General features: G+C 43.8%; 1 protein-coding gene across 4 annotated transcripts in view; it reads right to left on the bottom strand.

Moving 5' to 3' along the window:
* The window catches only part of PHACTR3 (phosphatase and actin regulator 3), a 205,188-nt gene that overhangs the window by 88,074 nt on the left and 90,026 nt on the right, over positions 1 to 27,088 (bottom strand). Inside the window, exons 3-5 of one of the 4 annotated variants that reach the window (XM_083618764.1) lie at positions 22,512 to 22,673; positions 18,779 to 18,856; positions 9,864 to 10,037 (exon numbers count right to left, since the gene is read on the bottom strand). In XM_083618764.1, coding sequence (XP_083474890.1) covers positions 9,864 to 10,037; positions 18,779 to 18,856; positions 22,512 to 22,673 — 414 coding nt within the window. The remainder of the gene's footprint in view (positions 1 to 9,863; positions 10,038 to 18,778; positions 18,857 to 22,511; positions 22,674 to 27,088) is intronic. The other 3 variants (XM_083618766.1, XM_083618765.1, XM_083618767.1) reach the window with 3 other exon arrangements.

Raw genomic sequence — 27,088 nt, 5'->3', positions numbered from 1 at the left:
AAATGACAAGCAGCTGGGCTGACTGAAAGAAAACAATTGCACACTGTGTTGGAAAGCAAGAGTCTCAAATGGCTTTTCTTTACAACACACACAAAGATGCACACATGCAAAATACACACAAGGTCTGAATAACACCCCTTTTTGACAGCGCATCAGCCTTCCAAAACTTGGTGCCCTCTGGATGTCCTCAGACTACAGCTCCCATCAGCCCCAGCTATCATGGCCAATAGCCATGGATGATAGTTGTTGTAGTCCAACAACCCTGGGAAAGCACCATTTTGGGGGAGGCTGCTGTACAGAAATGCTTTATGTACTGAACTGGTGGGTGGTTGCGATTATGGATTGGATGAGAGCCAATAAACTGAAATTTGTTCAAGACAAGACTGAGATTCCGGCTAAACATCAGGAAGAAGTTTCTGACATTACTCTTTGACAGTGGAACAGACTCCCTCAGGAGGTTGTGGACTCTCCTTCCTTGGATGCTTTTCAGCAGAGGTTGGATGGCCACCTGTCATGGATGCTTTAGCTGAGATCCCTGCATTGCAGGGGGCTGGACTTCGGCTCATCTGCAATTCTATGATTCTCTGATTCTATGCTATTAGTGGGTTCTTCTGATTGGCTGAGTTGTGTGCAACCTGTTCTAGGTGGGTTTGTAGTTTGAGGTGGCCTCCATGGCATGCCTTCCACTGCCTTAGCTGGTGGCCTCATTATGACCCTTTCTGGCAGGGCTAACCTGGCTACAGCAATCTATGCTCTGGTGACCTCAAGATTAAATTCCTGCCCTGCACTTCACCTGGGACTGCCCTTGAAGACAGTTTGGAAACTGCAGCTAGTGCAGACGGTGGCCACCTGATGCCAACAGGCTGAAAATGACACTGGTTCTGGGCTGATTTAAACTCATAAAGGCCTTTACAGCTTAGGATCCCAATATCTTTAGAAGTGTTTCTCCCAATCTGAACCTGCCCAGACCCTTCAATCTTCATCTGAGACCCTCCTCAGTTCAGAAGGTGCGGTATAGTGGTTAAGAGTGGTGGACTCGTAATCTGGTGAACTGGGTTCGATTCCCCGCTCCTCCACATGCAGCTGCTGGGTAACCTTGGGCTTGTCACACTTCTCTGAAGTCTCTCAGCCCCACTCACCTCACAGAGTGTTTGTTGTGGGGGAGGAAGGGAAAGGAGAATGTTAGCCGCTTTGAGACTCCTTCGGGTAGTGATAAAGCGGGATATCAAATCCAAAATCCAAAACAAGAGAGAGGGCCTTTTTGCTTATGGCTCCCTGTCGTATTAGATGGAGATGTTCTTGCTGCTGAAGTTTTGAGTGCTCTCTTTGGCGTGCTCCTTTATGGGTTACTGAAACAGATTTTATTACAAGGTACTGTTTTGAAATTGGTGGGGGTGGGAGAGGGAAACCTCTCACACCTTTAATGAAGCACTGAGGCTTTGAGCTTGTTTGCATAAATAGAATTAAAAAATGATTCTCTATATAGAGTATATGTCTGAAGTGTTTAAAAGTGTATTTTAAAGGTCACAGATTTAAACAGCAGGCCAAGGGAGATATAAGAAAGCTCAACCCCTTGGTGCTAATGAAAGATTTGACTTTCCTACAATACCACTTGATGAAGAAGTGCAGAATATATTCCTATCACGAATGCCATTGATCCCCAAACCCTCAGATTGTTCTCTGGTTTCTTGCTTCCTAGACATCTGGAGATGTCATTCAGAAGAGGGAAATATAGATTGATTTAACCAGGACAGAATCCTCCTTGACTTGGAAATTATAGAGCTAATCTTGTGCTCCATCTGATAGATAGAAAGCTGCCAGATCCCTCAGTGTGGCCAGCTTGGACCACATCTGTACCATATATTTAAAGCACCCCTATACAACTCTAACAGCCATGGCTTCTCCCAAAGAATCCTGGGAATAATGAGTTTGTTAAAGTTTCTGGAAAGTGTAGCTCTGTGAGTGGAGAGGTGTGTCACCTAGCAGCTCTCAGCACCCTTAACACTCATTTTCTTTCAGGAAAATGGAGCGATAACCCTACCACACAGGCTATTACTGGGGTGACATATATAATGATTTAAAAAGCTACCTTCATCATTACAAGTGTTACAATTCCAACACACTTCACAATAAAGGTTACTATCCTGCTAACATTAGTCATAAGGAACTGTGCAATCATAGTCATGCCCACTCAGAAATAAGCCCTATTGAGTTCAGTCGGGGATCCTTCAAGAGTGTGAGAATTCAGGCTTGGTCTCACTGAAAGAAACAGAATATTGAAGGCAGAACATAGCTGTCAATGGCTGCTAGTCATGATGGCTGTGTTGCATCACCACAGCTGGAGAGGCACAATCAGTGGTACCTTGGGTTAAGTATTTAATTTGTTGCAGAGGCCTGTTCTTAACCTGAAACTGTTCTTAACCTGAAACACTACTTTAGCTAATGGGGCCTCCCACTACTGCCACGCTACCGGAGCACAATTTCTGTTCTCATCCTGAAGCAAAGTTCTTAACCTGAAGCACTATTTCTGGGTTAGCGGAGTCTGTAACCTGAAGCGTATGTAACCAGATGTACCACTGTATAAGCTAAACAAGTTATAGCTTAGTGCCCCACTCTCTTGGGGGCCCCTCAAAAAATTAAAGGGAAAAAACCTGGATGTATATTTCCAAAATATAAGATAAAAAACAAATAAAATAAAACCTACATACAGCAACAGTGTTTTGTGTTGTGTAGGCTCCTATGATGTAAGTAATGGGCCCCGCCTGCTAGCCTGCTCCCTAAAATATCACTGGTTTGCTCATTTCTATATATAGGGTGCCTACATTCTACATGTGCAAATGGCTTTCGATACTTGTTAGGTCCATAAATTACCATATAGCATATATTCAACACAAAAAACAGTGACAATTTGTTGACAAAGAAAGGACAGCTGGGCATATAAAGGTCCCCATTACCTTCAGTAGCTTAGAGCCTCGTCAAACCTAAATCCGGCCCTGGGCACAATGCATCTGAATATTAGCTGCTGTGAATGGCAGGTGCTGGAAGTGCCATGGGACTCAGATTCCACTTGTAGGCTTCCCATGGGCACCTGATTGGCCACTGTGAGAACAGGATGCTGCACTAGATGGGCTTTTGGCCTATTCCAGCAGAGTTCTTACTAGGATATAAGCCATTGCTTCCTAGTCCCCTTTATTTCAATGGCAACATAGTCGCAGCTAATGAGTCCCAGCAATTTTGGTGGTGGGTAACTTGCAGTGCACCTATGGGAATGTGCTGAATAGTGCACGATAAAATGAAACCAAGGAATGCAGAATTAAAGAGATTCAGAAGCCTGCTGGTTCAGACAGTAGAGGGCAGCAGAAGGAGGGAGCAAACTGAATTAAAGGAATGCTCATTGTATTCTCTGAAGGGAAAAATATTACCAACCTGCTGTAAAAGCTACTTGCAAGCCGCTGTTTCTCAAAATCCTTTCCGACTGGCTGTTCATGCAAATCTTTCTGAATACTTGTAAATTTTCTCTGCCTCCCCCGGAAAGCAAAATGTGCATTTCTATCACCATTGTTACAATATCCCAATGCAGAATGCCCATTCCTACATAAATATTTGATGCTTAATCATAATGTATCTGCCTTTAGGGGCAACGTGCTGTGAAACATATGCATTATTTCTGAAGGGAGAATGCCCTGGCTTTGTGCAATGTACAGCTCTCTGCATAAATTCTTTATAGTCTGCATTACAGACAAATATGCCAAACAGCACATCCAATTGTAACAGGGCTTGCTCCAGCTGAGCAATTAATTGCCTTTCCTGTTACGCCAAAGGTACCAGTTGCCTAAGGCAGTGGTTCTTTAAGGTTCGGATAAGCAATGGGGGCCATCAAAGTTGCTCCTTAGCAGGCTTTATTTACAGGGTGAGGGAAATAAAGAACAATGCAAGAAACAACGGACATCATCTCATGGTGTTGACAGCAAGGTTTGCACTGAGATGGCCTAGGAAGAGTTTGACCCATTGCCTGCCCAAGAGGGGAAAGGAATCTCTAGCAACAGGTGGCTTCATAAGAGGCCACCTGTTTCCTCTGCCTTTGTTCTTTATTTTCCACATCCTGTATATAAAACAGAGCAGCCTGGGTGGTCTTCATTGCCTGTCTGAATCCAAAAGAAGCACTGCATTTCGGCAGCCAAAGCCTTTGGAAGAACACTTCCCTGTTTTGATGATAACCAGTATCACCAGGAATTTTTTATCGTACCTCTATTCAGAACTCTGTTGCCATTCACCTTTCTTGCCACTCATAGAATCGTAGAGTTGGAAGGGACAACAAGGGCTATCTACCCCTGCGATGAAGGAATATTTTGCCCAACATGGGGCTCAAACCCAAGACCCAGAGATTAAGAGACTCATGCTCTACCGACTGGGCAGCTGGCTTTAAATCAGACCCTTAATTCTCTACACTGGCTTCAAATCTAGTCCTAGATCCATCATAAGCACCTTTGCCTTATGAAACCCTCTGTCATGGTATCCCTTAAGTCCCATGTACCCCAATATTTATTTCTCCATCTTCACTTCCTTCAGCTGAATGTACCGTTCAACCGGCACTGCCCATGGCCCCTTCCTGGCCACAATGCGTAGTATGTTCTCTCAGATCTCCTGCATGGTAGGGCAGCATTAGGGGTGAATGGACCAGTCTTTTCCATATCAGTTTCATTTGTGTTCCTTCATAAGTCTGCTCTGTTCCGCTTCTGTATTAACTTATGAAATTTCTCATCTAAATATGTAAAAGGGTAAAGGTAAAGGAACCCTGGGAGTTAAGTCCAGTCGCAGATGACTCTGGGGTTGCGGTGCTCATCTCACTTTACAGGCTGAGGGAGCCGGTGTTTGTCCACAGACAGTTTTTCCGGGTCATGTGGCAAGCATGACTAAGCCGCTTCTGGCGCAACGGAACACCAAAACCAGAGCAGTGCATGGAAATGTCATTTACCTTCCTGACGGAGCGGTATCTATTTATCTACTTGCACTGGTGTGCTTTCGAACTGCTAGGTTGGCAGGAGCTGGGACCGAGCAACAGGAGCTCACCCCGTTGTGGGGATTCGAACCACCAACCTTCTGATTGGCAAGACCAAGAGGCTCAGTGGTTTAGACCACAAAGCCACCAGTGTCCTTTTTAAATATGTAGGTTATCACAAAATAGGTATTGGAAATCATACTATCTCAAGGTATGCTGAAAAATCCACAATTTATATGCATTCTGCTTCCTGCACTGCAGGGCACTGAACAAGATGACCATTAGGATGCCTTCTGACTCAACAATCCTGATTCTATTATTTTGGTATTTTCTATACATTTTAAAGTGGAGAACTACACCACAAAATAAAGAGAACTGCAGAATCTGAAGGGTAATTATTTTCCAATCCTCTCAGATCCATCTGAGAGGTGTGAATTAACTGAACTTCCTTTTTTAAAAAAAGTGGATTGAACAAAATCCATCCCTAAATGTCCCCATTTAGTCCATCCCTCAATGTGCCAATTCTCTCTCACTCTCTTAAGTCCCGCCTCAGAATTGAAAGCCAGAAATTACAGAATTGTAGAGTTGGAAGGGACCCTGAGGGTCATCTAGTCAACCCCCCATGTAACTATTTCCACTAATTCAACTACAGAGTTTTATTAAAGATACATGTAAAGAAGTACAGTAAATGCAAGCTGGGGGTGGGCAATGGACTGATTGATGAAATTAAAAACAAAACTCAAACAGCTCTGGTGGACTACCAAATATAGGTATGCAGCTGCAGGAAAATAGAGCTAGGTGTAAGTGGAGAAACTTCTCCAGTCTTTGAGGCAATAAGTAATGGCTTGATGAAGTGTTAATCTCTCTCCGTCAGCACTCACTGAGAGCATCCTCATAAAGCTAGTTACACAACTCAGCATTCAACTGAAAGCACAAAGGGTCAAACCAGGGATGGGATGTGCATGCAAGCGCACCCTCAACAATCTTGGGCGCACTGGCTGCCCTGCAGATCTTTGCAGGATTGGTGCAAAGGTCTGGAAGTGTGACTGAATGTGATTAGAAAGCTCTGCATTAAACAGGAGCCCAGGCTTATCAGAGTTTGCAATTGCAGGGAAAGTTAAATCAGCCTTCCAGAGACTTGGCGATAGAGTGAAACTTTGCTGTCTATTTTAAAGTCTCTGTAAAGCATGGATGGGAGCCCTTGGAGTCCTCTGCAGGCCTTTCCTTGAGTACTTTGGACTAGCTGGAATATGACCTTGAATTTGTGATAGAGCCTTTCACTTGCCTAGTAAGAGGATGGAGATACGTGACACATGAGTGCGTATAGAAGCCTCTGGCTTTTGCATGGCTGTAGTTTTCCAGTAGTTTTCCAGTAGCCATTATTTTAAAACCTTTCCAAGATTAGTCTCCTCTACCTATTCCATATCCTCTATCCTCCTCCACCCCAAATGTGGGTTGTTCCTGCATAAGCTGTTCTGTAGCTCAATTATTTTTATTCTGGGACTCCTCCTCCTTTCATTTCATTTCTCTCCATTGCTTCTGCAATGACAGATCCCTACTGTCTGATCCACTTGCTCCATCAAGGAAGGAAGCTGCTCTTTCGTAAGGAAAACCTGTGCAGCTATTTCTGCTTTACCATCCTCTTCACCTGCCTCCAGTGTGCTACAAAATCTCCTCCACTCTGACCGACTGCGGATGCTGTGCTCAGGAATTCCTATGAAACAACGATGCTTCCTACAGAGGCATCCATTTCAGGCTCAGCTGGGTGAACTATTCTTCTGTCTGCGGAGCCAAATCCTCTTCAGGACTTGTCTCAGACCAGCCCAATTCATTCTCCTGCTTGTGGCAAAGGACAAGGTGGGACCTCCTGCTACCATTCCAACAGATGGCCTGACCACAATCCTTTTTAACATGATTGATAGGACAGTGTCCCCCACTGCATATAAGGACAACTGCAGGGTAGCTTAGGGGCAACAGGAATGCGGCATGGCACCCACAGTTTAGCCTGTTCCTCACCTTTCAGCATCTGTCATCTGAGTCAGCCACCTCGCTCTGTCCAGCAGCCAGGTTGGCCATGCCTGCATCTGATGCTTGGTTGGGGCCTTTTGCTTCAAACCAAAGTCCTGGGTGTGTCTGATTAAACTGGAGGGGGAAGAGATTTCAGAAGACCTCAAACACCCATCTTGTTAGGTGCCATGGCTACCTGCTGGCTCCCTTCCTTTCAAGCTTTAGGTGAGCTAATAAGGGTTTCTCCTTTTTCCTGGCTTTCAGTTTGGTTTGGTCTCACCCATTGACAACGCTTCGACTGTTTTATTCTGCTCTTGGTTTCATTGTATTTAGACTGGCTTTCATTGTCTTGTGAGCTGCATTTAGGACCCCAAAGTAGCATATAAATAGGCCTTCTCGGTGGGGGCACCCTGACAGGGAAATGCCCTCCCCCCGAAATGCTCACCTGGTGCCTAAATTATGATCCCCTTGGCACCAGGTTGAGGCTTCTTTGTTTCCCAGGTCATTTAATTTCAGTATGTTTTAGTTCGTTTAGATTTCAGCATAAATTGCCTTCTCTTTGGTTTATTTTAGGTTGGCTTCTAGATATTATGCTACTCTGTTTCTACATTGCTTTTCTTCATGTTTTATGTCAGTTCTATGTTTTTGTGGTGTTTCTGCAGAGATCATTTTATAAATTGCATTGTATTTGTGTTTTTATTGATTTTTGCAAAATGCCCAGGGGGCTTTGGCCCACGGGTGGTCTAGAAATGATGGAAGTAAATAAAACAAATTCTATAAATGACAACAACCCAGCACTGAGGAAGATAAAAGATATTTGTTAACCCTGATTTGTTTCCTTTTGCCTTTAAGTGGTTATAAACAGTCTTTTTCATATCTCTGAGAATACTTTTATGCATTATAACCAACATGTTAAATCACTTCACATGGAAGTTGTTTCCCTGTAGTAAACAGTTAGTAGAATCGATCGTGTGGCTTTCTTCATGCCAATAAATATGCCTAAAATAAATTATCTCTTCTGCTACTTGCACTCTTTCACTGGAGCTGAGCTGTTCCACCTTACTGGGTTACCAAAGCCTGCTTTATTTACTTATTAGAGACATTTCTTTACTGCTCAGTTACTAAGCAGTATACATAAAAACCATCCACAGAACATGGGGCAAATAAAAATTATCATAACATCAAACACTCCCTTAAAATGCCTACTGGATCAAGAAATTCTTAGTTATGCACCTGAAGTTCCACAAGGAAAGTGTCTGTCTAATCAAAATTGGGAGGGAGTTCCACAGGCTTCGGCCCACTACACTGAATGCATGGCTTCTAATAGCTACAAGCCATGCAGCTGAGTCACCAACAGAGACTCCTCCAAAGATCTCAGTGATTGCATTGGGATATAAGAGATCAGATGGTCCTTAAGCTTGTTAGGAGTTCAGCTACACTCGAGTAGGACCCTGGCAGAGACACATGCCCAACTGGCATGTTCCCTCCCTCCTGGTCGATCGTTTGGGAGCTTCAAAAGCTTTCTTCTGCCCGAACATCACAGTGACTGATGCCAACAGACACCAGCGCAACATGCGTAACAGACCTCAGCAACTCAGCATTTTGGCTAATCTACTTTATTAACATATAAAAACACATGGAGCACTGCAACATGGCTCCCTCTCTCTCTAGCATCAGACAGCAAAGAGAAAGAACAAAGGACAATAGTCCCACTTCACGGAACACAGTAACACAAACATCCTGTCTCCGTCACTCCCCACTTTGTGGAGTCAAAACATATACCGTCATGTGATAGACAACAATCCCATGACTGCAATCATGGAGCAGGAATTCTAACAAAGGTATCTGGAACCCAAATTGTAAATTAATGCTGAATCTGTCCTGGTTATATATGGGCTCCCAGGGCAAGCTTTTGAGCATTGGTGCTATGTGCTGGCACCAGTCTGTCTTCATCAACAGTCTAGCCACAGCATTTCACACCAGCTAGAGCTTCCAGACCTGGTGCAAAGGTACATGGAACATGGAACCTGCACATGGAGCACACTGGAATAATCAGGCCTCTCTGAAAATGGCCACAGCTGGCTTACTAGCTGCAACTGGGAAAAGACACTCCTGAGACCATCATATGAGGCTTAATCGTTGTGTGAATGCCGTGAATTGGAACAATTTAAAGGAGGCTCCAATGGGTAGCCCAAACTCCAGAAATAGAAAAGTATAAGAGAATGAAATAGTGGCACATCTAGTTCAGAGGTGGAGAAGCTGTGGCTTTCCAGATGTTATTGGACTCCATCAGTTCCAGCCAGCATGGTCAGAGGTACAGGTTTAGCATCCCTGATCCATGGGAAAATCTGTTATAACTAAACTGAGGTCCCATCTGCACTCTATATTTAAAGCAGCACCATGAATGGCCGTGATTTCCCCTGAGAACAATAGGGTGCTGGGAATTGTTAGAAGACCCCTATTCCCCTCACAGAGCTACAAGTCCCAGAGTGGTTTAACATTCAATCCCTCTTCATAGGGAACTTTGGGAATCAAGGAATCTGAGGGGACTAGGGGGTCTTCTTACAACTCAAGAGCACCCTTAACAAACTACACTTCTCATCATTCCTTGGGGAAAGCCATGTGGCATGATACTGCTTTTAACATGTAGTACAGAGAGGGCCTGAGTTGGACAACATGCTACCTCCAGTTACATACAGTCTCGTTCATAGTTGCTCTCAGTAAAATGGTTGAGAGCTTCTGGTCTCGGGAAGAAGAATAGGGCCAGCCCAACACTACATCCTACTGTGGCATCAAAGTGACGCAATTGCAGCTCAGCGGAATGGAAAGAAGGCCAATACCATTGCAAAGCCAATACCTGAATCTTCTCTCAGCTCTTCCGAATGCAGCTCCTCGCCAAGTGAGGTGGCATTGGTTGTGGCTGATATATGTTCCTGCCGCGTCTCTTCTGAGGTAAGTGCCTGGCATGTGGGGGATGAAGGGTCACTCAGCATTGCTCTGGTGGCACCAGTTGCTGCTTTGCTTTCAGAATCTAGGACACCATGACATTCTCTCATTAGTTAAACCATTAAGGATTTTCTGACGCCCACTTCCCATGCTACGGTTCTGAGTTAAAGGAGGGCCTCATTGGATGGTTCTCAGAAAACCAGCCTGGGAACCCCTGTTTTAAGGGTGCTGTATGCAGGTGCTCAAAACAAACCAATAAATGATGCAGTGCACTGCCTCCATAGTAGTGCTATGGGATGGACTGCCGTGGAAGCATGCAGACTAGATATATACAAGATGTCCTTAAATAAGTGCTGGTGGTGTTCTACGTGAGATACAAACGCTTATCCATGTGTGGTGGAGGTGTAATGTTTGGAGGGAGGGGATAATGACAGGGAGATGATAGACAGACATTCCACTATTTCTTCACATGCTAGTAGAGCTCACGGTTATGCTATACAGATAGTGAGATTTGACTATGCAGTTAGGAACAGACTTAATTCTCATTACCTGGGGTCACCAAGCACAGAAACAGGCTTTAAGCATAGGCCCGAAACTTTGAAGGCCCAAGACATGATTTTCCTGCCTTAAGTGGATTCTAAATAGTGCTAGGCTAGGGCCAATGTGCTGACCATTCAGTCACCAAGTCCTGTCTTCATCTATCTTCCTCCTCCACATGGTTCTGCCTAAAGCATGTTATTTCATCCTGATGTAAGAACATAACAACAAACCCTGATGGATCAGACCAAAGGCCCATGCAGTTCAGCATCCTGTTCTCATGATGGGCAGCCAGATGACTATGGGAAGCCCACAAGCAAGACCTAAGTGCAATAGCACTCACCCTACTTGTGACCCTACTTGCAACAGGCATTCAGAGGCATACTTCCTCTGACAGTGGACATAGAACATAGCTCTTGTGGCCAGCAGCCATTGATAACCTTAAAGGTAAAGGTAAAGGGACCCCTGACCATTAGGTCCAGTTGTGGCCGACTCTGGGGTTGCGGCGCTCATCTCGCTTTATTGGCTGAGGGAGCCGGCGTACAGCTTCTGGGTCACGTGACCAACATGACTAAGCCACTTCTGGCGAACCAGAGCAGCACAGGAAACACTGTTTACCTTCCCGCCGGAGCAGTACCTATTTATCTACTTGCACTTCGACATGCTTGCAAACTGCTAGGTTGGCAGGAGCAGGGACCGAGCAACAGGAGCTCACCCCGTCACAGGGATTCGAACCGCCGACCTTCTGATCGGCAAGTCCTAGGCTCTGTGGTTTAACCCACAGTGCCACCCGTGTCCCTATTGATAACCTTACCTTTCATGAATTTGTCTAATCCACATGGCAGGACCAGCTCTCAAATAGATTCACCAGTTTACTTTCTTGCATATATAGTGAGAACAAAACCCACATCATTTGGAAGCGCAATTGTGGTACAGGTGAAATGTATCCCTGAACATAAGTGGCCCATCTCTCACTGGCAAGGACTGGGGGAGGAATGAACTTTGACTTTGTGTGTGCAGAGCATACAGAAGTACACTGTATCTCCCTGGCTTCCTTGCTAGGCATTTTGCTAGGTTGAAATTAACTGAGTTTATAAGATATTTCCTCATCTTAGGAATGAGAATGGCCTTGTTGAATGCATTTCTTGTACGTTTTAAAGCAACTACTTAAGCTCTGCTTGCCTCTTGCCTCTTTCATGGCAGCTGGAGTGAAGTAAGCTGCGTAATGGAAGTTGAATTTCTTTCTTTCCATTACAGACCCCTAGAGGAGACCATAGGATGCTTTTGATCACATAGAAGTTGAAGCGCCCGATAAGGGAGGTGCAAGGACAGAGCAAACCAAAATAGCTCAAGGCTGTATGCTTCCCTTATTAGTGCATGTAGATATATCCCTACTCTCCCAAACTATTTAACCCAACTCCATGGGATTTATTTATTTTTTGCTTGCTTTTTATTAGTTTACTATCAACATGGTTCATATGATTACAGTATACGGAACCATATGGGCGATTAGGGAATTTCTTAAAAAGCAAATGAGAAATCAGCACCAGGGACAGTTCCCTAAGTCTGAAAATACAACACGATGCAGGCTGCAGCATGTGTTACAAAATGTATTCACAGAAGGCAAACTTGGGTAGGTATTAGCATGCAACACATGAAACAAGTAAGATTTGCCTTCTCTGTGCACATGTTAGAATGTAGCTATCAGACACACTTTTCCAGTATATGTACACTGAGTATACACAAACCAAAATCCCACAAAGAGTCTTGTGGCACCTTAAAGGCTAACAGATTTATTATGGCATAAGCTTTTGTTGACCACAGTCCCCATCAGCAGATGCAAGGAGTGACATCACCAGATGTTACCTGACAGCTGATGACCTCATTCAATGCCTCTGATGAAATGGGTTGTACTCCTAAAATGATTATGCTATGCTAAATGTATTAGTCTTTAAATTGTCACAATACACTTTGTTGTTTTGCTACAAGAGACCAATGTACACCATTTCTCTGGAAATTGTGTTTTTTAATAAAACAAAAACAAAAAACTCTCAATGTATGTGATTGTCAGACATGACCCATGTATTGCAAACTCAAAGAAGAGTGTTCCCTCCAAAAACTGTAAAATGTGAAGCCATGGAGAAAAAAACTAACCTATGAAGATATATGCTGTTTTGATGTGAGAGCAGGTCTATAGTATTCATTCAAGTCAGCCACTGACATTTTCCTATGTATAATTTAAATTACATAAAATGTGTACACAATTTGATTTTTCTTTTAAAAAGGAAAAAATAAACCCAGCCTGGATCCATTTTCAGAAGACAGAAAGAAATATATATACTTCTGTTTTCAATACCTGTGTTTCCCATGCGCAAGCTTACATGGGAGTCACATTTTTAAAAATCACCTTTACTGTGACATGATAGGATCCCAAATAATTCAGAAGATAGGGGTGGTGGAGGAATCTATTAGGCCAGTGTAAACAATATACTGAGGGTTGAGAATCCTTCATTATTTTCTGCTCCAAGCCAGAGCGTTGCCATGTTTTCCTTACTGAGACTGGTCTTCCTTCAACCTCCCTGCCTCAGAAATAATAGGCTCAGCACTATAATCCAAACCAAAGCAATTACTGGAAGAGGAACATGGGTGAGGAACCTGGAATGATCTCCGGCCAGAGAATTCACATCCCTCCATTTGAGACACCCTTCATCAGAAGCTGATGACAAGACCGGCTTATCCTTGTTACTATTTCATTACAAGTTTCTGGAGCGGTGATTGAAAGGAGTTTCTATGGAGCTCAACTCCCCCCCCCCCCCCGTTTCATCAAGGGCACTCAGACCCAGCATTTCACACTGCTTGCAATCTGAGGACATGGGGAAACCTAGTCTGCATGCTGCAGAGCTCCCAGTGCAACATTTTTATAGGCTGAGCTCGCCCACTCTGCCTCGTAATCACGTTCGGAGAAAAGTTACTGTTCTTAAAATAGCCTTTGCAGCAGCACAGTTGCTATGATACGCTGCGAGGAGGGAGAGAAGGGAGTTCATTGCCTACGTTTCAACTCATTGTGAAGCCAGCCCATACATAGTCATTGGCATATTAACTGCCACCCGCATTGTTTGCTGCCCGTGTCTTTTGTCTTTCCTTTCTTGTGCACTATAAAATCTGGTCGTTTGGGTGACACCCTACACTTTTGTAGCAGAGACAAGCTGCAGAAATGTGGGGAGGGGAGGAATCCCCATCAGCGTTTACTTTGTATTCTGAGGAGCCATATGAGAAAAGTGGTCCTGTGGTGTTTACAAGGGAAGCAGTGGCATGGGTTTTGAAGGCGAGCAGCGTTGGTGGTGAGACACGGGTGGCGCTCTGGGTTAAACCACAGAGCCTAGGACTTGCCAATCAGGAGGTCAGTGGTTCGAATCCCCGTGACGGGGTGAGCTCCCGTTGCTCGCTCCCTGCTCCTGCCCACCTAGCAGTTCAAAGGTACGTCAAAGTGCAAGTAGATAAATAGGAACCGCTCCAGCGGGAAGGTAAACGGCGTTTCTGTGCGCTGCTCTGGTTCACCAGAAGCGGCTTAGTCATGTTGGCCACATGACCTGGAAGCTGTACGCTGGCTCCCTTGGCCAATAAAGCGAGAGGAGCACTGCAACCCCAGAGTCGGTCACTGGACCTAATGGTCAGGGGTCCCTTTACCTTTACCTTAGCGGTGGTGCAGGAGGTGAGCAGAGCTGTAGCTCAGAATACAGTATCTGCTCTGCATGCAGAAGGCCTCAGATTCAGGCCCTGGCATCTCCAGGTATGGCTAGGAAAGACCTCTGCCTAAAACCTCAGACAGCTATTGCTAGTCACTGTTGGCAGTATGTGTGGTGTCAGGTGCATGCAGGAGAAGTGAGTGAAGATGCGCAGCGCAGTGCGCCCTCCTGGCTTACGAAGAGAGAGCTGGAGGCCATGCAGGCGCATCAGCAGAGCCCATCCTTCCGTTGTCTCCCCCTTCTGGTAAGTAACAGGGATGTCACTGCTGGGAGGTCAAGGGCAACAGCCACTCCTGGATGTGTGTAAGTGTGTGTGAGAGAGAGACAGGGAGCGAGGGAAGGAGAGCTGGTTCTGTGGTCTGTATGCATGTGCACTCATGCATGTGCATGAGTGTGTGCTGTGTGAGAGACAGGGACTATAAGAATATAAGAATATAAGAACCCTGCAGGATCAGGCCAGTGGCCAATCTAGCTAGTCAGTCAGTCAGTCAGTTTTATTGCACATAGCCAAAGGCTGCCGCAATGTACACAGAATCCTTCAACAGTTAAAAGAAAATATGCTGGATTGATACAAAAAACTTAAAACGTTTATGTTACCTACTCTAAAAAGAGCTATAAAAGTACCTTAATCTACAAATTAAGACATTAAACAATAAAATTTATAAGCTAAAATTATCAGATGGCCACTAATATATTAAAAAAATGATGCTAATTAATACAGTGTGCAATTATATTCGGAGTTTGGTGATAAGGATAAAATATAGCTTGATGTAAATAGGGTCAAATAAATTCATCTCCTTTACAGTTGGTGGCTACCTCAGCTATATAATTTCCTCTAATTTTCCTAGCGGCAGTTGCAAAGAGTGCTACACTCCAGGTCACATACTTATTTGTGTCTGCAAAGAGATATAAAATAATGTCAGAGGGGTTCTGGCCAGGGGACCTTGTCATTAACTAAAAATCTTTCTCTTGCTTCATAATATAAGGGGCAGCGCAAGATATAATGCATAAGGTCCTCTACTTCAGGACATCCCCTAATGCAAACATGTTCGTTTGCTGGTATGCCTCTGTGTCTCCCATCGGCCCATCTATTCCAACATCCTTTTTCTCACAGTGGCCAGCCAGATGTCTATAGGAAGCCCACAAGCAGAAGCTGAATGCAACAGCATGCCCTCTACCCACAGTTCGCATCAAATTAATAATAATAATAATAATAATAATAATAATAATAATAATAATATCTTTATTGTCATTGCCCCCTCTCAGGGACAACGAAATTATATTGTGGCTAGCAGCCAGGGATACCCCTCCATGAGAGAGTTAGTGTGGAGTGGCCTCAACTGTTTGGACCATGCCCATTATGAATTATTCAAACAAAGAATGCAACCTTTAAGCCAAAAAAAAAGCTAGCTAGCCACTCCTGAACTACAGGTCAAGTAAGCGAAGGGGAAACAGGTCCTTGGACATGGCAAGATGTGGAAATTTAAGGAGAGTTGAAGGAGAGGACATGGGAGCCACACAGAAAGAACAAGCAAAATGACAGTGGCGGAACTTGCAAGTAGCTTATTCTTCAGACAAAGCATCCACTGAGAGAAAAAGTGATGGACAAAGAGGGGTGGGGATTCATTAGGGTGGACAGGGACAGGGAGGAGATGCACGAGAAGGGCTAGTTTCTGGATTCTGGAGATCCCCCTGAGCCTAGCAAAGGATCTCTGGTTGATGGGACTGTGTTCTAGTTTAGTTCCTGGAACTCGAAGTACAGTGCTCTCCCTTCCAGGGTCAGCCCAATACATTTTGATACCAGAGTTTCTCTACCTTCCATCCAACCCACATGGAGATGATAATTCCTCTCTTCCTCTATATGCCCCACATCATAGTGCTGCCTGAAGCCGGTTGCATCGCCCTGTTTCCGCCAACACCGCCCCTGATACACAGCATTTCCTAAGACATGCTCAACTCTCTGCAGTTGGACTTCAGGAGCTTCACATTGGATTAGATGCATTTCTCTCTCTCTCTCTCTCTCTCTCTCTCTCTCTCTCTCTCTCCCTCTCTCTCTCCCTATAATTTATTACAGTTTTCACATTATTATAATAGAACAACCCATTCTTCATTCCTTCTTCCCACTCTTAGCTTCCCTCCTTCCAACCTCACACCCTCTTTAATAAAAAATAAAAAATAGGAACTGTATTTTCACCTCTGATAATTCAGTTCTTCAGTATACTATACAGCATCCTGGTTTGCATGCTCAGATAAGGGTTAGGGGTGTCAGTGGTCTTCTGGGCTCCCATCCGTTAAGTTCCATCCCTGCATTGTCTTCCCACTGCTTCTAGCTATGGGCGTTACTCAGTTAAGAGCTAAAAAAATGTCACCCAAAATCTCTCCGAAGCTTGACTTTTTACTGCATTTCTAGATATTATCTGGTCACTTTTGTGCATGAAGCCAGGGGGAAAAGGAAGCATCAGAAACACCCCCAAGGGGATCCAATTTGGGCACAAACATTTTGATACTTCAGCACAATGTCCTTTAATCAACTATGTTTCTATATACTTTTAAATGTATTTAAACAGCTTCAAAGCTGAGAAGACTGTAATGTTTATGTAACGGTATCTGAAGCTTTTTGTATTCTCAGCTCTTCACTGGATGCCTGATCCTACACGCTATAAATCTGCAGGAGCTGATCGCAACTCCGCAACAAAATTGTTCAGTTTATTGAGACCCCTTTCGGGTGTCTGTTAAGGAAACCTACAGATCTGATAATTATTGTTCATTCTTCAGTGCAGTTACCTCCAATTTTGCATTTTAAAGCTATAATCATATCTGCATTTATGTCATACTTTAAAGTGCTTGAAACACTTTGCACAGATCATCTCAGAAATTCCTGCAAACACAACTGGAAGTTGTCATATACTACGTATGGTCTCAGGTGGTAGGATTTTGTAACAGTAATGCATTTTACACTGGGCTTGTGGTACTACAAGAGAGCAAGGCAGCACTCTTTAATCCTAGTGTGCCACTGACCTCTGCGCCCCCACACAAGTAAAACCACAGGAGCCAACCAGAAGCAGAAGAGCAAGTGGAACGGCATGCCATCTGCCATGTGTGATTTAGTTGAGATTCCTGCATTGCAGGGGGTTGGACTAGATGACCCTCGAGGTCCCTTCCAGCTCTACAATTCTATGATTCCACTTTTAGTAACTGGCATTCCTCTGGTACAACAGAAGCTCCAGCGCCTTCCAAGATTTAATGCACTTTGCTGAGCGTAATAATGCAGATCTGACAACCGCAAACCCTTGCATTAAAACAGTGCTTAATTGCAAAAGATGAGGATGTAACTGCCGCGTACCTAGGAACAGGCTTATGGACAGTTCTTTAAAAAGACATTGTGGGTGAATTTTAAACAGAGGTTAATAAACGGCATGTGTTACTAAAACTGTAAAGTAAACCCCCCGAGACTCAAGGCATCCATCGTGTTGGGAGGGAAGAACATGGATCATGCTAGATTGCTCTTGGCATCCCATTATTCAAACTCTCCTGCCTAGACAAACGGTGTTGCGTTGTAAATTTGCTCACTCGAAGCTTTCTTTGGCAACATAGGACCATGGCAAAGACGAGAATGAAACAAATAACAACATCCCAGTTCTTGCTCTTCTCTTCTCCAGAGATGTTTGGAAGAGAAGAGGAAAGTGGAATAGAGGAGAAGGCAAATGTGTGATGGAGTCAATGGTGTAACCACGCAAGCCATGCCAATGACAGAGCAGAGGTGCAGAAATTATTGGCTAAAAAATGTTACACGAGTTTCCTCGCCTCTGTTTGTTTTAAATATTGAATGAGAAATGGGTTAACCATTAGAGTAAGGCACTGATGGGGAACCTGTGGCACTCCAGATGTTGCTGGACGACAGCTTCCATCATCTAAGGCCATTGGCCATGTTAGCTACAGCTGATGGGAGTTAGAATCAGGGTGGTGTAGTGGTTAGAGTGTTGGACTAAGACTTGGGAAACCAGGCTTCGAATCTTCACCCAGCCATGACGTTCAGTGAGTGACCTTGGGTGAGTTGCTTCCTCTCAGCCTAACGTGCGTCACAAGGGTGTTGTGAGGATAAAATGGGTAGGGGAAGGACCATGTACATCACTTTGTGTTCCTGGAAGGAAAGGTGGGCTGCGGGTGTTTTAAAAGATATAACATCTGGAGGGACTTCAGAAAACTTCACAGAAATTGGAGGATAGTTTCTCAGCATGTATGTGTGTCGCATGTGGGTTTTACAGGAACAAAATGTGGTGGTGGTGTTATTTTGATGTAATGTTTACATGGCAAAATGTCTTCCAAGCTGAAAATCACCTATAAAATCTATATATATGCCTTCACTACAGACAGAAGGAAAACACTGGGGGGGCATTAGTCTAGACCCCCTTCATTGTTCTCCCTGAGTGCTAAAGTACCTATCTAAAATAATTGATTTGTTTGTTTTAAACAGTGAGATCCCTTCCAGTTTCCTATGACAAGGAGTGGGGGGAATAAAAATACAAAGATTGTTTTCACTTGCCTTGTTCCATAATTTCCAGCAGGCCTTTCTTAATAAGTTCGTCCCGACCTTGCCTTGTGGTTGTCTTCTTCTCTAACACTGCAAAAAGGGGTGGTGTGGGGTGAGCATGGTCAACATGGAACATCAGAGCAGACAGAGTGTGGAAATGAAGAACACAGGAAGCCTGCATGAATGGGTGAAGGATGTCAAGCTTGAAGGATGGCACAGCAAGTGAGAGGTTAAACGCAGTGTCTCTCTTTCTCACCCTCCCCACCTCCCATTGATCAGAGTGCCTTACCCGTTCTTAACTTTTGTATCCCATCCTTCTTCCAAGATCTTTAGGGCAAATGGACATGGGGGATAATCCTGAAGTCAACCAATGACCTCAATGGGGACTGAAACCCAAAGCCTTCCAGATCCAGCCCTCTGTTGACTACACCACACTAGCTTGAAGGATCACACAGACACACAGTGTAAAGTGGCTTCTGCCATCACAGGAAGTCCCCATCTCTCCTCCCAGCATCTCACATGCTTTGAATCATGACTCAAAGACTTGGGCAAGTTCCCTAGTCCAACTCTCCCCACAACCCCGGAGCAAAAGACATAGCAAGAAAGGCTTGGATCCTGTGATACTATGGAATGATGCTACGTCAGAGAATCGTAGGAAGTCCAAAATGGCATTTGCATCATAGTTTCCCACTGTAGATGATGTCCAGCAGACCATACTCTGTTGGAGGGGACCGGGTGTTGCTCAGAGCTGAATGTCTGATGTTGGAGACAAACTGGGGACAAATAACCTCATTTCGCTCCATAAGCAGGTTTCTAAAACATAAGAAAAGCTTTGCTGGATCAGGCCAGCAGCCCATCTAATCCAGGGGACTACCAGATGCCTATGGAAAACCTGCAAGAAGGAACCAAGTGCAAGAACATTCTCCCCTCCTGTAGTTGTTTCCCAACAACTGGTATTCAGAAGTATTCTGTCTCCAACAGTTGAGGCACCATGGTTAGTAACTAGCCCCACCCTTCTATGAATTTGTCCAACCCTCCATTCATGCCATCCAAACTGGTGGCTATCATTTCTCCCTGTAGGAATGAATTCTGTAGTTAAGCTATGTACACTTTGAAGAAATACTTTTTTGGTCTATCCTGAACCTTCCAACATTCAGCTTCCCTAGATGTCCATGATTCTGGACAGTTGAGACAGACTGCCAGGCTATATGGAATTCTGATCTTATCAAGCAAGGTAATGTTTATGCTAAAGCCGGGCTTTTTTTTCAGCTGGAACTCGCCGGACTCAGTTTTGGCACCTCTCAAGTGGGCATTCATGGTGAGTTCCGGCACCTCTTTTTTCTAGAACAATAGTACAGTCGTACCTTGGAAGCCAAACAGAATCTGTTCTGGAAGTCCGTTCAACTTCCAAAATGTTTGGAAACCAAAGGTGTGGCTTCTAATTGGCTGCTCCTACAGCCAATTGGAAGCCATGCAACCTGTGTCAGACATTCAGGTTCCAAGATAACGTTCAAAAACCAGAACACTCACTTCCGGGTTTCGAACATTCGGGAGCTGATTTGTTCGGGAGCCAAGGCATTTGAGATCAAAGATAAGACTGTACTGTGCTAAAGTTAGTTTTGCAGTGCCAGGACATAAATAATTCCCCTAGCATCCTTCCAGGATGGTTTTTGGGGAAAGAATTCTACAATATTTGTGTGCTATGTGGCGGGGGGGACGACCCAAACCAGAGTGGATCCCACTAGCCTTTCCCCATCCTGACAGTGTGGCCTCTGCATTTCCTAACGGAAAGAACAAGGAAAAGACACACAGCTGGATGGAACCACAAGTCTTGCTGAGAGAAGTTCAACGAGGAGCTAAATGCAAGCAGGAAAAGCTCATTTTGGCTCATAGCTTGCTGTGGAGCCGCATAATAACAGCTTGACTACTCCAGTAACTGCTTGTAAGAATTCCTAACCTTTGTTTCCTTTCAGCTAGGCAAGGCCTAGCAACGCTTATTAAGGCCCATTTTCAGCTCTGTTGAAAAGGGATAACAAGCAGCAGGGATATTGAGGGAGGGGGCAAAACCCCCACCTCCGTATTTTAGACCATATGTGGCTGCATTCCTCAGGGCTGTCAATATTTCTGGCCAACTCACTGGTTCTGCAATGAGTCACTGTCATTATAAACCAATCATTAGGTCTAGCTACTAAATAAGCTATGAGTTCTCCTGTGTTAATATGAGGTATTCAAAATCACTTTTAAATAATCCTAAAATACAGAAGTTTTAATTCGTGTGTTTTTTTCTTGTTTTGCAACTGAATCCTTAATCCTTGGCCTTTAAGCCTAACTGAGCATCGTGACTTTCTTCGTCCTCACTCCCCACAAACACTTTTTGCAGTAAAATGCTATTTCTGACCACAAGGTTACTCGCTTATTATTTATTTAAGTGTCTGCCCTTTCTTTTAATCAAAGGGCTAGTGAGAGATACAGCATTTCTAAAAGAACAGAAATCTAAGCCAGAAAGATAAATTATAATTGGTATATATTTAAAGTGATTTTTTGTTTGTTTTTTCATGATACCTGTGAAGGCCTTTGTTTGCATTCCTGGGCAAGGGCCCCCGACTTTGAGGGGGGAAATCAGTACCCATAAAAACAGTGGTTCTCAACCTTTTTGAATCCATGGTGCCCCTGACCAACCACATCCTTTCTGCAGCTCCCTTGTGGGAGCCACTTACACTGGGGTTCCACTACAGAAGGTGTATAAGTGTGGATTCCCCCATTCTGCCCCCCCCCAGCCCCCATGCCTTAACCAGAGGGGGGTGACTAGAAAAAGCCACCATGAGGTGAGATTTTTCCTGCCAAACAGTGCATGCATTCAGCCTAAGCTCTTATAACCAGGGCCTTGATGGCTCTGCGATAAACTTTGAAGAAAGAAAAAGAAAAAAAATCTAGGAAGGAAGTCTGGATTCTGCAGCAAGTAAATATTTACATTATCAATGTTTTTTGCTTAATTTATTCAGTTTCTCCTAGTCTGTAGGAGGGACTCAGAACTACAGGGGGCATGTTAAGGTAAAAGGTAAAGGACCCCTGGATGATTAAGTCCAGTCAAAGGCGACTTTCAGGCCAAGGGAGCTGGCGTTTGTCCACAGACAGTTTTCCAGGTCATGTGGCCAGCATGACTAAACCGCTACTGGTTGCACAAAGGACTGTGACGAGTGCCAGAGTGCACAGAAATGCCGTTTACCTTCCCACTGCAGCGGTACCTATTTATCTACTTGCACTGGTGTGCTTTCGAACTGCTAGGTTGGCAGGAGCTGGGACAGAACAATGGGAGCTCACTCCATTGCGGGGATTCGAACCGCCGACCTTCCGATCTGCAAGCCCAAGAGGCTCAGTAGTTTAGACCACAGCGCCACCCACGTCCCTAGGAAGCATGTTAAACCCTTCCCATGACCACCTGAAATCACCCTGAACATCCAAGCTCCTGTGCTTTCTTCAGGGACTACCTACAGAATTTCAAGCCTATCCCTGCTATCATGGGGGGGGAGGTTTGAAACTTTCTTTTAAAATAATAAAAACTGATACTCTCCAAAAGCCATGTTTTGCGATCTACGGAACATTTCTCTGCTTTTTCTGCACTTGACTATGCACGGCCCAGCTTATGCTTTACAAATGTGATCTTAAGACAAGCAAATCCTGCCTCTTTTTTGCCATAATACATGTTCCTGGCCAAAGTAAAAATAAATATATTTCCCCCACTTACCTGCTGACGTCTGTTTTAGTTTCTCGTTTTTCTTTTTCCTCCATTTCCATGGCTTGAAGATCCTGCCCAACGTGGCTAGCTTGCTGTTCCTTCGGACGGGAGGAGTTCGAATCCCTGAGACCAGATATTCGGAACGCACCGCAGGGGATGGATCCATCTCCTCTGAGAAGGGAGAGGAAACAAAATTGATGGTTAAGGAAAACGAGAGAACTATTGAACAGGCTGAAGTGCATCAAGTTTTGATATCAAGAACAGGGCTGGATTAAATAAGAATGTTCTTAGGGCATCAAGGTTAGGGGGGGCCCAATAGAAATTTTCCATCGCCAGATTTTTACCATTAATGGCCACAAATTGCTCAAGCTGAGCATTCATTTTCTCAGTTGAAGTATATTTTAAAAACCCAACAGAACAAATAATAATAATAATAATAATAATAATAATAATAATAATAATAATAATAATTTATACCCCGCCCTTCCTGGTTCAAAAACTGGGCTCAGGGCGGCTAACAACAAATTTAAAACACTTAATTATAAAACCAGCATAAAATACAGTATAAAAACATGAATAACAGTAAAATTCAAAATTTAGAAATCAATTTAGGGGAAATAAGCATTAGATAACCCCCAGGGCTAGCTGGCTGAATTGGTCCTACTTGGGCCAGCGAGGAGGCCAGGGGAGAATTAGTTGTGGGGTCTCAGAGCGGGTAATCTTCATAAAATCTTCATAAAATCTTCATAAAACTATGCACCAAGGCAGCCTGGATGCCTTGTCTCTACTAAGTATAGAAGCAGACGTGTTATGTAAGACTAGTTGTAAGGATTTGATCAAAGACTTTGCAGTTAGAAAAAGTAAGATTTTTCCACCAAATATACATAAAGTAGAAGTATACCAAAAACAAAAACAAACAAAAACAAACCAATAACATTATTTTCCATCTTGCTGTAGGTTTTGTTTCATTTTGAAAAATATGATTTTATTTTACGGTTTATTATTGCTTATATTTTGAATAAGATATATGGGGGGGGCACCAAAATCTTTTAAGTGCTGAGGGCCTCTAAAGGTCTTAATCTGGCCTTGATCAAGTAGGACCAGGGGGCATTATTTTCTGCAATAGACTGATCTCTAAGTTGCAGCAAGAAAGGCAACAAGATAACATGCAGAGTTGCTGCCCAAATTCTACCTCAAGTGAAATTTCAGGTGAAACCCTACCTGAACCTCAAAGAAAATGTTGGCTTGCTTGTCAGGCGTGGCTATTGGTACCATCAGCTATGATTAGCCTTTGGGGGAAGTCCCTAGAGTATCTGCTATTCCACACACAAAACTACAATTCCTAGAGTGGTCTAACACTCAGTTCTTCTTCCCAAGGCACTCTGGGAATTGCAGCTCTGTGGGAGAGATAGGAGTTTCTTAATAACGCTGAGCACCATTAGCAAACTACAGCTCCCAGAATTCTTTGGGAGAAGCCATGACGGTCTAATGCAGACCCTCCAAGTGTCATTATTTTCCAGGGGTGTCACTGATTTAGAGAAGCCGTCCCAGTTTCTGATTTGATCCTGGAATGTCATGCTATTCCTTAGGACGTCCCTATTTTCCTTGGAGGAATCTTGGAGGGTATGGAGTTAGCTGAACCCCGAGCCATCTGAAAGCAAACCTGTATAGGGAAGGGGTTTTTTTTAATGTTTTATTGTGTTTTTATATATGTTGGAGGCTGCCCAGAGCTGCTGGGGCAACCCAATAAGATGTGTGGGGTATAAAGAGTAAAATTATCAGTATGGAACGGGGCGTCCCTATTTTCATCAAAGAAACATTATGTTAATGTGGTATCATACTGCTTTCAGTGTATGCTGTGAGTGTGGCCTATGGCAGGACATTGTGGGAAATCTAAAATGCCTTCTAGCTTCCCATTGCAGATCATACCAGTACTGATGGCCACTGCTGCTTCCAGTACCACACCTAAGCTCTCCAAAGGTGGGTAATAATGTTCAGGAAGTCCAGCAGACAATGTTTTGCTGGACCTTAACACTCAGTTCTTCTTCCTAAGGAACTCTGGGAATTGTCACTCTGCGAAGGGAAATGAGGGTCTCCGAACAACTTTCTGAACCAATAACAAACTACTGTTGACGTGTAGGTGGGTTCCCATGAGGCAAGACACAGTGATAACAGCAAGACCCTTTATTGAACTAACGGAACTGGACAACAGGGGCAAAGCAACTGCTTATATACATTTCCGAAGCTCTGTGCCACCCCCACTCCCAACGTGATTGGCTGTCTAAACTTCCAAGCTGCGAATCGTAACTCAGAGTTTAAGGGCCAATGACAGAGGCCCAAATCCTGAATTGTTGGATATCATGTATCGAATCAGAACACAGGGGCTCAGAATCCTTAGTCTAGACTCAAGCTCAGGCAAACACAGACCAGTGAATACATAACAACAGTCTTCATAATTCTGGGGGCAGGGGGGAGAGCCACAGCTGTTTATCATACTGCTTTATAGTGCAGATGGGGTCTCAGACTCGATGGATCTATACATGGAATGAGAATATGATTGGATACCAAACCTCAGCCAGTGTCAATAGCTCCAAGAAGCCGCTATTGACTAGTCCTGCCAAGATCTCCCTTTGCCACATTTGTTTCTAGACAGAGCTCATTTTCACACTTAATAATAGGTCCTCATATGACTATCAATTTCATTAATAGCAAGGAAGCAATGCCGGGGCAGTAAGTAATAAAGACAGCACAGTGGCAGGCATCTTCCAGCCAGTATCTTGAAAGAGAATAGCAGAGCTCCATAAATAATGGTTGTGAGTAGCATTGCTAGGATATATATGTGGGTGTATACACATTAATTCTCAAGTGCATAGCGAGCATCCGTCACCCACGATGTCACGAGCCGGGGAATTATAAGGCAATTTGCATATTTATTTCAACAACCCATAAAATTTAAATGAATGATATGGAACACATTTCCAAGCCATTTGTTTCTAGGATAATAACTTCATAATAATTTGCGTTGTGAATACCGCATTTAAAACAAACAGCCTTATATGATCAATTTCATTTTATAAGGCTGGGGAGGTGGAAATGCAACGAAACTAAATAATGCTTTTAGAGCTTAATGGGGAGGCCAGACTTTCAAGAAAATTGGAATTATTATGGTTTTAAAGTTTGGTGGGTGCCTGTGCAGTAAGCAGCTCTTGCACAGAAGCAATTATGCCTCTAATTTTTTTGCGGGTGGGGGGAAATGGTTGATAAGACAAAGATGAATGGCTAAATAAGAGACAGTTTGAATTCATCGTCTCATTAGTGGAAGTGATCTAAAAATATTTTCAGTCTTCAAGTACAATGAAAAATTGGTGATGGGGAAAATGCAGGATAAAATCATTATATAAATCGATATGAACGGTTTGACTTTTAGGAGAAGTCAGAAGATTATGAATACAAACCAATATGTTTATTAGGAGAAAGCCCCATTGTGTTTAACAGAGCTTACTCCTAGATAAATAGGTATTGAAGCATACACATACTTACCTAGGAGTATGAACTCATTGAACTCAATTGGACTTACATTCGAGAAGACATGCACAATTTTACGTTGTCATAACGATATTTTGCCAAGTTCTTCCCTTGCAAGCGCACCTTCCATTTGACAATGTGAGATGATGGCAGAGGCTTCTGTACTGGCCTGCCAGATCTTGCTGAATTCTCACCATCCCTGATCATAGCCCATGTTGACTAAAGGGAGTTGGGAGTCCAAGAAAAATCTGGACGGCCACTGGTTCAAAAGCCCTGCTCTGGAGTAACATCTCATTCCTGAAAGGATGGAGGCTTGCCAAGTAAGTTCTGCTATGTGACACTTTGGGCTGGAGTGGGGCAGGGATCCCTAAATGATCTTAATGCCCAGGCCTAAATCTGTGCATGAGATAGTTGTTTACTACACTCAGCCTCAGGCAATGGGTAGATTGAAAACAGTGCATGACTCTTTTCCATGCTGCTTTTAGCCTTTTCAGACTAAGCAAAATCTGCCTAGTGGATGTTAGTGCTGACAAAGCAGAAAGTTGCCCATGAAGCCAAGAGGCGACCCTTTTGCAAATAATCTGAGCATGCCCCAAGATAGTGTGGTCATGTGTCCTTCTTTACCAAGGGGACAGTCCTCTGTTTGAAGGACATTCTAGTCCAAGTCTGTCCATCTTAAAGGTAAAGAACCCAAAGGAGAGCAGGGCCTTGAAGTTACCCACCCAAAATTCACACCTGAATAGCAGGTATCTACATCAGTTGGTAGCAGTATTACCCACTGTGGTGATATTTATTGTGTTTCTGTTTCCATTATACTAATTATTTCTAAATGTGCGCCTAAAAATATAAACCACCATATACAAATTCTATGCAAATCTATGTCTCTTTTGATATTACAATACCTAAGTGGCTGCCCTACCCCAAGGCCTGTGAAGTGATCTTCCTTTTCCCAAAAGAAAGGGCTCTTGTCAGCTTCTTGAGTGGGGAGCAGCAGCACAATTCTCCCTTGCCTTTCCTTTGCATATCAGCTGTGAAAGGCAGTGTGGTGCAGTGGTTTGAGT

This window comes from Podarcis filfolensis (genome assembly GCF_964270895.1).
Source record: "Podarcis filfolensis genome assembly, chromosome: 6".
Classification (NCBI taxonomy): domain Eukaryota; kingdom Metazoa; phylum Chordata; class Lepidosauria; order Squamata; family Lacertidae; genus Podarcis; species Podarcis filfolensis.
This window is presented reverse-complemented; position numbering and strand designations above follow the sequence as displayed.